General features: G+C 38.4%; 1 protein-coding gene across 2 annotated transcripts; it reads right to left on the bottom strand.

The window, feature by feature from the left end:
• Positions 1–8,789: 8,789 nt before the first annotated feature.
• Positions 8,790–12,918, bottom strand: LOC100492943 (proteinase-activated receptor 3). 2 transcript variants are annotated; one of them, XM_012960213.3, is made up of 2 exons: positions 12,805–12,918; positions 8,790–10,903 (listed from the first exon to the last, which is right to left on the bottom strand). In XM_012960213.3, the coding sequence occupies exons 1-2, from the start codon at positions 12,908–12,910 to the stop codon at positions 9,882–9,884; spliced, it is 1,128 nt and encodes a 375-aa protein (XP_012815667.1). In that variant the 5' UTR covers positions 12,911–12,918; the 3' UTR covers positions 8,790–9,881. The 2 variants fall into 2 exon arrangements, with proteins under 2 accessions (XP_012815667.1, XP_002933684.2); XM_002933638.5 differs by having other exon boundaries at positions 12,823–12,918.
• Between the last annotated feature and the right edge of the window lie 1,210 nt (positions 12,919–14,128).

The following is a 14,128-nucleotide window of genomic DNA, read 5'->3' as shown; positions in this document are numbered from 1 at the left end:
TTAGATACAATATATCATGACCGTCCTAGATGAATGAAAATCTTCATAGACAGCTAGACACTCTTTACTTAATTCATAGGAGGTTATTTTTATCTGCACAGGGGATGTTAGAATACAAATACAATGGAAGCTACAATTTGGACAATGCATATATATATATATATATATATATACACTCACCAAAAGGATTATTAGGAACACCTGTTCAATTTCTCATTAATGCAATTATCTAATCAGCCAATCACATGGCAGTTGCTTCAATGCATTTAGGGGTGTGGTCCTGGTCAAGACAATCTCCTGAACTCCAAACTGAATGTCAGAATGGGAAAGAAAGGTGATTTAAGCAATTTTGAGCGTGGCACGGTTGCCAGACGGGCCGGTCTGAGTATTTCACAATCTGCTCAGTTACTGGGATTTTCACGCACAACCATTTCTAGGGTTTACAAAGAATGGTGTGAAAAGGGAAAAACATCCAGTATCCGTCAGTCCTGTGGGCGAAAATGCCTTGTTGATGCTAGAGGAGAATGGGCCGACTGATTCAAGCTGATAGAAGAGCAACTTTGACTGAAATAACCACTCGTTATTTCAGTGCTCTGTAAAACGTTTATTTTTGGATGATGTAGTTTTTAAAAAAAGTCCTGTGAGTGCTGGCCTCTATTGCAGTTATTTGTATTGTTTCTTGCACTAGCACCCGGGCATTTATTGGTTTGTAAGTGGTGTGCTACTTATTGCTTGGACTATATGTATGAGATTATTAAAACAAAAAACTTTTGGTACATAGTCTTAAATGAGGGAACAATTAGTGTGCATTGCAAGGCTTAAAACACACACTTTACAGAATGCATATGTGAATTCTTAACGGGATTGGTAGAAAATGATCTCCTACTCACAGCAATCAGTGCTGTCCAAATTCTGTGGTAGCTAGGGCAAGAATTTTTCCGGCCTACATGGTGCAGGGCCGATTGCCAGTGTTGACCAATCCCCCTTTTTAAACCACACCCACTTGAAACCATAACCGTGTTATCACATGACCATTAATGGTGGTAGCACAGCAAAAAAACTGCCATAATCTGCCTTCCCTACCCTGCCTGTGTGTGCCATACTCTGCCTGTTCCATGCTGCCTGTGTGTGCCATACTCTGCCTGCCCTCCCCTGCCTTTGTGTGCCATACACTGCCTGTGTGTGCCATACTCTGCCTGCCCTACCCTGCCTGTGTGTGCCATACTCTGCCTGTTCCATGCTGCCTGTGTGTGCCATACTCTGCCTACCCTCCCCTGCCTGTTTGTGCCATACACTGCCTGTGTGTGCCATATTCTGCCTGCCCTACCCTGCCTGTGTGTGTGTGCCATACTCTACCTGCTCTATGCTGCCTGTGTGTACCATACTCTGTCTGCCCTATGCTGCCTGTGTGTATGGCGCACACACACAGGCAGCATAGGGCAGGCAGAGTATAGCACACACAGGCAGCATACAGTGACACAATGCTGGCACTGCTACTACACTCTGCACAATAACTATATATTAAAAAACTTTTAATTGCAGTAATAGTGTGCAGAGTTTGTGTGGGTTTCTACTTCTCCTATAGTCTGAGGTGTGAAGAGGTGAATAATGTGGGTGATTATAGCCTGAGCCTGAGGTGTGAACCATGCTGGGGGCCAGTTAATCTCAGTACTGATACCATTTAAAACTTACACAAAGGTCACAGCAGCCAGACAGGTGGGGGGCCACACAGAGGGCCAGTTGAACATCACTAATCTAGGAATATATGTGTGTGTATATATATATATATATATATATATATATATAATGTATCAAATGTATTTATATGTATCAAAACTACACTGCATACTCAAGGTAAGGCCTTACCATGGATCTATAAAGAGTCAAGCAGAAGAAATCCAGAACAGCACCACTTGTATTCTCCTTTAAAAATCCTTTATTGCATACATCTCTATTAAGAGGCAAAACTATCTATATATCCCTCAAGATATTGCCCTTTTTTAAGCAAGTACCTTAATGCAACTCTTGTGCAAATTTTGGGAACTGCAAGATTCAGCATTGCTCAACAGATTCCCGGATATTGCACCCACTGGTCGGCCCACTGCAGCATGATCAGTCAGTGCTTACGTTGTCTCTTCACAGATTGTCAGCCTGTGGTTCCTGTACATGATATAATTAGCTTGTTAGTGGCTTGTTTGAGATCCCTGAGAGGATGTGGTGCAAAAAGGCAAATTTAACATCTATTAATAAATGTTGAGACGTATGAGTGTCAAATGTGTGTGTTCAGCAATAACCTGCTGAACCCCAATCCCCTATTAGTAGCTATGCTGAGTACATAACACGCAGAATACTTCCATAAATTACCCATAGAGTATTATTTGATTTGCCAAATACACTGTTTCTCAATCTTGTGATGTAAACTGGGAAGACATTACACATCACAACGACAATGGCAGCATATTTTAGCACATTTCATTTTATTATGATAAATGTTAAGTATAATGAATGCATTGGTTAAGGTAGCAATCCCCAACCAGTGGCTTGTGAGCAAAATGTTGCTCACCACCCCCTTTGATGTTGCTTCCAGTGGCATCAAAGCAGGTCTTCATTCTTGCATTTCTATCTTGGAGGCATAAAAACCTCAGGTACTACCAAAGAGAGCCTCCTGTAGGCTACAAAATAACCAATTACAGCCTGTTTTGGTCACTGCCAGGAACTTTGTTCATGCTTGTGTTGCTCCACAACTTTTTTTATATTGAAATGTTGCTCACAGGTTAAAAAGTTTGGGGACCACTGAGTTAAGGAATAATGTTAGCACAGTGCTTCCATGAAAGTGTTGAAATTATTTCTTTGTAGTCGTATCTAAAGAGGAAATGACTGTATCATCAGCTAAGAATAGTTTAGACACAGCACTCTGGAAGACAGAACTGCAGTTTCTTTTACAGCTGTAACTTAACATACAGTTCCCATAAAGGTATACATCATATGAGTGTCATTTCTTGGAATTTATGACTCTGTTAATTAATATTAATTAATATCAGGAAGCCTAACATGTCCTAAGGTGTTTCAAATACATATTGCATCAGTAACATATGGGGCCTTATTACTTCCAATGTTGTCATTTGGAAAAATGCTGTGCAACTCAGTATGCCCAAGTATGCATATGTATTTATCCATGTAGAACTTTATTTATTAGTGCTCCTAAGATATGCAGAGCTATACAATTTTACTATATAGAAAAGAACACACAGGGAGGACAGGCATTATAATAATAATAAGACACAGTAGGGGGTCTCTGTGACATAGAGCTTACAGTTTAACTGGGTGGATATATATATATATATATATATATATAATAGTCCATAGGGTGCACACCATTTGCAGCAACAGAACCTGGCTGCTAGTACCAAAAAAAATGCACTGGAACAAGGACAGCACTCCTAGGATTTAAAGAATTGTGAACAAAATATAAATGCAAAAATTGAAAGGTTTATTACTCGACATTTCGGTCTCGCACAGAAACCTTCATCTGGAGTGATATACATCCAGATGAAGGTTTCTGTGTGATACTGAAACGTCAAGTAATAATCCCATGTATAAGATTATAAAAAAAGAAATAAACAATCCTTTTGGTACCTAAAACCAGGATAGACCGACTTTTTTCTTCCACATACAAAGCTGTACAAAATAAGACAGTACTCAGTGTGCATTGCAAGAACTGTAGTAAGTAAATATTTTTTAAAGTGCAAAAATACACCAGAGTATATAAAAACGCAACATTTTGGGCATGCTTAATGCCCTTTATCAAGCCTTAAAACACACACCTTACAGAATGCATATGTGAATTCTTTATGGGACTGGCAGAAAATTACCTCACACCAATCACCTAGAAAACATCAAAACTGCACTGCATACTCAAGGTTAGGCCTTGCTATGTATTTATAAAGCGGTAAAATTATCTTTGTAACTATAGAGAGGACTTATTTGTGACCGCAAAAATGGACACAGGGTTTGCCTGAATTGACATAATTCATTATAGGTAATTAGGTCCTAAGACACTCCTTGCACTGCCATGAAGCTGCAGCTGGTGTTAGTGCATCCATCCTGCCCTCTCCAATCTCTAGCAAGAGCACCTATGGACACAGGAAACTGGTGCTACCAGGGTTGCCATGGAGGACTTCATAAATACATGCAGTATACTTGCTCCTAAAGAATCACACACCAACTTCATTTTGACACAGAGCACAGGAAGGCCACATAGGCTTAGCCTAGGGCAGTCGCTACCTCCACCTTCCCCACCATGTCCTGTCTGCACAAAATTGCCTTTCAGTTGGGAGGAAATATGGGATAATGTTAGATGAAATGTATCTTGTGTTAAGCAGCTAGAAAGTATCTACAAAACCCTACTCTTCTGGTACTACACACCAGAAAAACTGCACAAAATATATCCGAATACCTCACAAATGTGTTGGAGAAATTGTGGGGAAATTGGGACATTGCAACATATAATGTGGTACTGCCCGATTATCAATGTTTTCTGGAGAAGCATAGAAAAATTAGTACATAAGGTGTTTTTCCAGGAAATCAAATTGGACATTCTCTCTACGCTAGCCGGAAAACCCATAGACTATGTAACGGTTAATGAACAGAGACTGTTGAACTACATCCTGACCGCAGCACGACTTACAATCACACAAAATTGGAAAAACCCACTGCCACCCTCAAAGGCAGAAGTGCTCTCCAGAATAGCATCTATGAGGGAAATGGAAAACATGACGGCCAGGCTAAGAGGGACAATACCAAAGTTTACTAACACTTGGTCCAGATGGGATTTGTACACCTCTACGACTTGATGAAACATATCCCTCTCCCAAATAGCATACGATCAGGATATGTACCACTCATCTAATCTATTACCCCTCCGCAATCTAATCTAACCTAATCTAATCTTTTCCCGCTCCTCACTCCCAGTTCACCCCCTGGTTCTACCTAAAACTTAAACTAACAGAGAACCCCATGGTATACCTCCACATCCCACAGCATTCCACACAAAAGACGACAACCTATGTGTACCAACAATGCTTTAATGTGAGTATATAAAACTGTGACATTATGCAAAAGAAAAATAGCACTTGGAAGCTATGAGAAACCAATAGGTATTGTCACATACTGTTATACAATGCAAACTTTAACCGTACTGTATAAATAATGCACCGTGGATTGTGATTCTGTTTAAAATGCTAAAAAACAAATAAAGTCTAAGTTGGAAAAAAAAAATTGCCTTTCAGTTAATTAAGGCTTCTTGTGCCCCCAGTTGGTAGATGTTTTATCACAGCATCTACCCATGCATTTCTATAGTATTTACAGATTAATTTCTTAATTCTGTCCCCTATTTGTTTTTATGGATTTGGAGCTAACCAGGGATTTGCCCTGAGCTCAGTCTGGAACTTGGACATAAACAAGTCAGTATAAAAAAAAATATTACATAAAGGAGTCCATACGTAAAAATATACTCCTCTATTAGTATATGCCTTTGGATAATCCTAAGTAAAAAACTTAAATACAAAGGGTTGCCCCCCCCCCCCCCCCGGCTCATATGATTCACTGCGCTCACACACAAACCGAGGGCACAAACGTACCTACATTTGAATATAGCTTCGGTCTGATATTTTTCAGTACTAAAAAAAACTTTTTTTTATAAATACTTTTAAAATTGCGATGGTGGAGTCTCTCAAGAATAAACAGTGGGTTAAAAGCCCCATTAACAAAGGACAACTGACAATAAAAGTTAGTCTTTGTAGAACTTCACAGAGAGGTCAGATTGCAGTGCTTCAACAGACTAATAACAGACAGACTCCAAGTTGGAGTTATTTAAAAAGTTATTTTTGTGGCACTGGAAGCTGCTTCCCAGTAGTCCTATGCCTCTTAGATTAGAACCCCCATTCATTTCCCATTTACAGTATCACTGGTCTGGCCTAGTGTCCCCATCCATCCCAGACCTGTTTGAGATTCTTGGGCCTAGTGGAAAAGTAGTCCCATGAAATAAGGGGGCAGGTCCATATACAGTGGCACATTTAGCCCATTGCACCAAAATAAAATTTTTGTGTCAAATCCACCCGCATAAACCAGTCATGACTTGCCAGATACACCCTCAGTGAATACAGTGGTAACAAAACTGCCCCATCGCTCCCAAAATCTTTGACCATGCCTACTTTGTGGCCACTACTTCCCTTAATACCACACAAACCCCACTGACTGAAACCGAACGTTCTGGAAATGTAGTTAGGACCTCAGGTTGAAGCAGAAATGGAAAGGTTAGGTAGGATCCAGAGTAGATGATACAAGGTGGGAGCCATGGGTAATGTGCTGGGGCAGAACATCTTCTCCTTCAGAAATACCACCTGGATTTAGGATTCAGGAATCAGGTAAGCGTTAATGCACTGGTGGTGAATAAAACGTGCAATACAGGTTGTACATACATTTTCAAAAGCTCATGTTGTACCATACCCATTTTTATAACCTTTTGTGGGGATTTCCAATCCCCACCCCAAGTCGACCCATATTGACCATTCAGTGGTTCATGTCCTTGTTGATATCAGTTGATCTTCTGTGATGCACTTTTTAGATTATTCAATATTTACATGGTTTCTAGTGATAATCTGGACATTCTGAGACAGCATGTGATGAGATGACACATGTTATGAAAATAAGTGCAACAAGTGCTTCTAGATGCTTCTGTTTGTAAACAAACGTCAAATTAACTTGACCAAAGTTTTACTAGACCCATAATATGAGGCCTTGCAAAACATATTTGAATTAAACTTGAATCAAAATTAAACTTATCCTCACAGTGGTGCAATGGCATTCCACTAAATAATATAAATAGGGTAATTAGAAATAGCATCTCCAGCACATTATTTAGTGACAGGCACTGAGTAAAGCAACTAGCACAGTATATATAGTGCAAGACAGTGGACACTGGAACCTCTAGTACTTTATATAGTGAGGAACTGGGCAGTGTCACTGCGGGCACAACTATAACATGAGAGGCAGTTGGTACCGACACCCCAGACACATTAAACATGGTGAGTGACAATAGAACATTAAGGTTAGAATACATGCAGGGCATTGCCAATTTCATTTATAATGCCCAAGAAACATTTGGTAGGATCAGTGCTTTGTCAGTTTCATATCTTATCCCCCCAGAAAACAAAGGACACTTATAACGTATGTTATAGAATGGCCAGTTCTTAGCAACTTTTCAGTTCAAATGTTAATGCAAAGTATAGGGTTTGTGCAGAGAAGACTTTTAGCCGATTGTTTTCAATAGAAATTATGTATTTTTTTGTTATTCATTGCACTAAACTAGGCAAGATCTGAAAAGAAAAGGTATGTTCTACTTTAGGTTCTTAGGAGCACAAGCAAAATAAACCATTAGTCCACTAAGAAACCTAACAAAACATTACAGACTGTAGCTGGGGGAAGGGGGGCAGATGTTTATACAGAAGTGGTTTTTCTGCCCCATTACGACCTTACAATTGAGCATCATTGTATTTGGGCCTAGTGCTTCCCTACACTCCTCTTGCTGATCAATGCATGCACAGTATAGTCTGCAGCAGTCATAGTGGAGTTCCCCCAAATCAGTTCCACTGCTGGAATCAGCCATATTTGGCAGTGGGCTGGGGGGGATTATTTATTTTATTTTAAGTTTTTTTTTTTTGTATAGCACAGAACAGTGAAGGATATTGCCAGGGACACACATGAATAAAAAAAATCCTAATCAATAACAGAAGGTACATTAATAACAGAAGCCAAGTACCTTCATTGTGCTGAAATTCATATTGAGCTTTTTGTATCCTTTCAAACTAAAAAAACAATTATGAAAATAAAAAAAGTAGCTGACCAGCCTACTTACTAGGGATGCACCGAATCCAGTATTCAGTTCAGGATTCGGGGGTTTTCCGGGCTAATCCATGTGTCTGGCTGAAATCCTTAGAACCACAAGACTTTTTGTCACATAAGAATGGAAGTAAAAAAATGTTTCTTTGTGCGCATTTTTATTTGTGTGCGGTTCCCTTTGGCCCCTCAGTGGCCTAATTTGCATATGCTAATTGGGATTCAGTTTAGTATTCACCCAAATATTTCAGGGTTTGACTGGATCCAAAAATAGTGCTGTCTTACAGTATTATATTTACCGTATATACTCGAGTATAAGCCGATCCGAATATAAGCCGAGGTACCTAATTTTACCTAAGAAAACTGGAAAAACTTATTGGCTCGAGTATAAGCCTAGGGTGGGAAATGCAGCAGCTACTGCTAAGTTTCCATAATCACAATAAAAACCAGTAAATTACATAAATTGAGGCATCAGTGGGGTATATGTTTTTCAATATTTATTTCAAAGAAAAACAGTAAACTAGCTCTGTAAGCGGAGAAGAGGGTCAACAAAAACAATATGAGTACTACCCTACGCTCATTGCACATTGGCAAACTGGCAGCAGACCCAGTCCCGGAGGAGATGTAAGGGGAAATAAGTATTGCTAGTGGGAGCCTAGGCCAGGGCACTGGAGGGTCTGGTTGCGGGAGGCCTAATTTGCACACAAAGGACAGAGGGTGCTAGTCTGGAGGGACACATGGCACCCGACTTGAGTATAAACCGAGGGTGACTTTTTCAGCACATTTTGGGTGTTGAAAAACTAGGCTTATACTCGAGTATATACAGTACCCTTCATATTATAAAATCCATCCAGTATCACTTTTACAATAAGCCAACAAAACATTTCATCAACTTACATTTGTATACTGTCACTTTATTGGTTCTGCATATCATTTCATCTTTATTATTATACAAGGACACAATTAATAATCAACTAAAAATCACTTGTGCGTGACCATTAATACGGTCTTTAAGAGTTGTGCTCGTTTTAGTTGAACAATTACACAGATAGTTTGGTTTGAAAAAAATAAAATATTGCCCATCAAGTTCAACCCCTCCAAAGTGACTTCCCCCCCAGCGTATATATTATTAATCTGAACAAATACATTAAGCAGGTTAAATGGTACATTTTGGATCAACATGGCTGAACATGCTGCCGATGAACACTACTGATGAAACAGTTTGCCCTATTGCAACTTGCTGAAGGAAAAGCACATCAACAGCTGCTCCATCTGTACTTACCTTGCAAATATGTCTATGAAGAGTATAAAGATTGCACAGTATGTAATGGTAGAGTAAACTGTCTTGGGATCGCATACCATTAGACATATACATGTATAGTATGGGGAATAATTATCAGCATTTGTGCAAAAATTGCACAAATACCAATTTTGAGAAATAATCCCCTATTTGTCTTACTTGTACAGGTATGGGACCCATTATACAAAATGTGTGGGACCTGGGGTATGCTGGATAAGGGGTCTTTCCGTAATTCAGATCTCCTACCTTAAATCTGCTAAAAAAAAATATTTAAACAGTAATTAAACCCAATAGGATTGTTTTGGCTCCAATACGGATTAACTATATCTTAGATGGGATCAAGTACAAGGTAAACCATTTTTCAGAACTTTCTGGATAATGAGTTTCTGGATAAGGGGTCCGATACCTGTATTTTAATTTGTTAAAACACAGTTTGTGGCTTTTGAAGTGCATTTCATTATTTTTACATTAAGCCCACTATGTTTTACTGAATTTTAGGAATGGGAATATATTACAGTTTTATATTACAGTAACTTGTTTAAGAAAAATACCCAACCCCTCCCTTAAAAAAAACAGTCCATTTGCTTTATTATTGCATAATTATTAGCTGCTAATAGGTCATTTGTAATCCAGAGGTGATTGGTAATTAGTCAGCTTGATCAGATGTGAGTTCATCTTGTGCCTTCTAAGGATCCATTCTTTTTGAATGTTTGTTATCTGAAGAGAAATAAAGTTTAGAACTTTTGGTACTCGCAGAACTAATGTCTTTTCCTTTACTACTGCAAAATGTCGCCTTCACCAGAGTCCGGAAGTCTCCTGACATGTAGTAGTAAATGAGAGGATCAGTACAGCTGTTCATAGAGGACAAGGATAAAGCAATCACGTACCAAAAATAGAGTTGGTTGTGGGATTCCCATTGGTCCTTCTGGTAATGAAGCAAAAGCAGAATGTTGCTCGGAGTGAAGAAGAGGATGAATGTGAAAAGTACCAAGGTGATTATTTTTATTACATGTCTAGGAGGTTCTCTACTCTTTGCTATCACTACCAGAACTGGCACGTTACAGAACAAAATGACAGCCAATGGAATGGCAAATCCTATTGTAAAAAGTCCAAGGAAATAATATTTATACCATTCAAATTCGCAGCAGAAAGCCCAGATATCATGGCATGTGGTGATATTTGGTGTTTTAAATGTTTTAGTTTGAGGAACAATGAGAAAGGCAGACATTCCCGCTGCCACCACAATCCAAATTCCAACAGAAACACCAATTGAAGATCCCCACCCTCTTAAGCGTTTATTTGAAAAAGGATGGACCAGAGCGATGTAGCGGTCAATGCTGATGGCCATAAGGAATAATACAGAAGCATACATATTGCCATAGAAGATTGCTGTGACAGCCCCACAGGGTTTTTCACCAAAAATCCAGTTGTTGCCGAAATAGTGATATGTTATTTTAAAAGGAAGTGCTAACAGAAACAGCAAGTCAGCAGCGGCCAGGTTAATTAGCAGAAAGGTAGACGGCACCTTCTTGGTCTTGAATCCAAGCACCCAGAGGGCTATGAAATTTGCTGGAAGTCCTAAGACCAACACCAAGGTGTATACAGCCGGAATTATGAGAGTCATAACAGAAGATTGTAAGTAATCTTTAATGACATCGTCGAGTATAGATGAGCTACAGTTATTAGGTTTTAATGACCTTCCCTTGTCTGAAAAGATAAAAAGGAGTTATTTATCTTAAAGCTAAATGTAATATTTATGTATGTTATAGATGAACCTGTTCTAAGTAACATTTCAACTTGTTTGTCATTTATTTTGAATGTTTTTTCTTTTCTTTTTTTTTTAAATGAATAGACTGCAAATAACTGCAAACATCTGGTTGTCAGGGGTCATTGACCCTCCTGATAACCAAAAACAGCTTAACAATGAGGCGTCACTTTTGTTGCTATTCCTATATTGTAACAGAGCAGATAGCAGTTTCAATTCCAAGGTGGAGACCTGGCGAACAACTAATATTTTTTTAAAAAATACAAATATAAAAAATGAAGACCAATTGACATTTGTTTCTATGCTTCCTACACCAATCTAAAAGTGAATCTACGGTTAATTAGGGTTATTATTAAGACAGTTATGTATTATTCTTATTCTGATATTTTTCCTTTGCTTTCAAGCACTTTCATTATCTTAAAATCACAAAACAAAAACTGCAGTACCATGTTAGCCAGTGTCAAACTGTAGTGTAGAAATGATACTTATATTGGCTAACAATAAAAATACATTGCAAGCTTTCGGAGCTCTAAGGCCCCTTCGTCAGGCAAAATACAAATGAAAACTGGAATGGTACAACATATATACTGTTTGATCAGAGAGAAGTGTTCAGAGCAATAAATTAGGAAGTTACAGATAGATAGAGATAACTTGTGAAGATAATAGTGTTGTCCCACTGGTGTTTCACACGCTTTGGTCTTGATCTTATGCCTGTTATGGTTCATCCGTGTGCGTATTTTTTGCCCCTGTTTCTCCAATGTACATTCCCCCTGTAGGGCACTTAGTACAGCTGATCATGTACACCACATTGGAGGAAGCACATGAATAGCAGTCCCAAATGGTGTAGACTTTTTGTGTATTCAGTATTGCAATTTGATCTTTGCACAGGATGTATTTGCAAATCTCACATCTTTGGACAACACAGAGTTATATACAGAGTTATTACAGTTTTTTTTAAATGTTTGTTTTATTTGATCACCTTTTTTTATTAGAATTTTTTAATAATTAAGCTTACCTCCCCATTTGCTTTCATTTTGAGGTTATTCAAAGAAGAGAGAAATGTGAAAATTACACAAATGCAAATGCTGATAAATAATCCCCATTGGATTTATTTTGCCTGGCACTTTGTAACATTAATAACAATGGTTAATACTTACAGTATCTAATATATACTACTACTTGATAAAGGACAAAGGTTTGAAACATTGAGTTTTTTACTGCTATATGTGTCTGCTTTATTATATATCTGCACTGAGGGCACGTTTTTGGTATGTATTTTATTATATATTCTTTTGTATTGCATTGTGTAAATGGCAATTACATAAAAAGCCTTTTTTAACATATATACTTCGTGCTTGCAATTGAAGGGTTGTGCATTGATTTATTTTTACATATTTTATACTCCAATGGCTTTGTTGGAAGCAGGTTTCTTTTTTTGCACCCCTAAATTCCTTCTTTTACAATTGATATTGAAATCCTGTGTGTCCCCCTTATGTTTCTGGATTTTGCATTTTAAATTTCAGTTTATAGACTAAGAATAGAAGGGCAAATAATACTTAAAAACAAACACAAAAGACAGGAAAAGATCTTTTTGCAAGTTATATTGTTATTCCAAATAGCAATTCCTACTCTAATTCTGATAGTGTCGCATTATAACGCTCTGCTGTTGAAAGAGAAAGAATAAGTACTGACAATCATTGTACCAGAATAGATTATCTAACCACCAATAACCTTTTATAACCAAAAAAGACCCCTGAACTCTCCAAGTCCAAATACAAATAGAATCATAATTCTCCCAAATATATAAACAATTATAAGTAGCCTAAAATTTGAGAACCCTTACTTGGCTTGTTGTCATTACCTTTAGGGCAAGCCGCTCTAGTGTCTCTTAGTACCAGTATTATAGAACATAGAATCCAAATAGCCATTCGCGATGATTTTAGCTCCATGATTCGGCAAGAGACTTATTTTATGTCTGTTATTAACCTCTGCGCTGAGTTCTTATCAGAAGCACATGATGTGGTTTCCTGTTTAAAAACAAATTGAGTCATGTAGTGTAATACCATCTGGTGCATGTTGTCGGTATTAATGGGCTGAAATTTTTTTTTTGGTCTGACCATTTATGCCAATCTCCGATCTCTGTGGATTGACTCTTATCAATAGATACTCGGAACTGTTTTACTGAGCTCTTGTGTGTTTAGGCAGAAAGTGGAATCTTCAAATTGTAGAGATGAATTGTTTCTTTTTCTATTTGTTTCCCTTAACATGTATGGTTTTTTTTTGTTGGTGAAACACTGGTTCACTAATTTGGCAAGCAGACCTGGACCTGATTTTGCGCTCATTCAGAGGAGCCTACAGTGCCATCAAATGAGTCCACATGAATACTCTGATAAGGTCTTCAATGGACAAAAAAAAATCAAGCCTGTCCAATTAATATCTGCTCGATTTTCAACTAGATATTGGTCAGGCAGGCAGGCTTGTTGTTGGTCCCCATACAGTGGTCAGTAAACTGCCGATTCTGTCTGTAAGGGCCATGTTGACAGCTTTTATCATACCATGAATGGACACCTTTATATTCTCTTTTTAATGTTTTGTCACATTGCTTTTCCTAATAATTAAAACTTAAAAAAAATTATATATACCGTATACAGTAAATGAGATGGTGAACAAGCACACATGCATATGCAAACATGGGTATACGGCAGGAGGTGGGAGAGGTGAACTACCAAGGGCCCAGACTAGGGGTAGGCAACAGGAGAGCTACATGCCTGGCATCCCCCCAGTTGTTACCCAGGCACGGGCCCTTTCTGCCTTCCCCTAGTTCCTACCCCTGCTTTGTAATACACTGCTGATGCCCAGAAGCTACTGAGACTATCATATATATTTAAATCTAAAAATACATTCTTTTTGCAACTATCTGGGTTAGCGATGGGAAGTGCTCTACTGCCCTCTGATGTCAACCTAGATATTTTCTAGCACTGAATCCAACATTATCATATATAAATATATATGATATACTGGTGATCTGTTGTTAATATAGAAAGGGGCACAGATTCCTTTGTATCAACATTTAGTAGTGCTGTTTTTATAGGTGGTGGGGGAGGCACGTAAGTGTGGTCACACCACCCCACCCCTTGACTTGGGAATCATTCAGATACAAAGGAGCC

This window comes from Xenopus tropicalis, chromosome 3, assembly GCF_000004195.4.
Source record: "Xenopus tropicalis strain Nigerian chromosome 3, UCB_Xtro_10.0, whole genome shotgun sequence".
Taxonomy (NCBI): domain Eukaryota; kingdom Metazoa; phylum Chordata; class Amphibia; order Anura; family Pipidae; genus Xenopus; species Xenopus tropicalis.
This window is presented reverse-complemented; position numbering and strand designations above follow the sequence as displayed.

Bases quoted from the DNA above. Each gene is read 5' to 3' on its own strand.
- LOC100492943 (XM_012960213.3), bottom strand. From the start codon at position 12,910: ATGGAGCTAAAATCATCGCGAATGGCTATTTGGATTCTATGTTCTATA. The intron at 10,904-12,804 runs GTAAGGGTTCTC...TTATCTTTTCAG, and splicing joins AGGTAATGACAACAAGCCAA to ACAAGGGAAGGTCATTAAAA.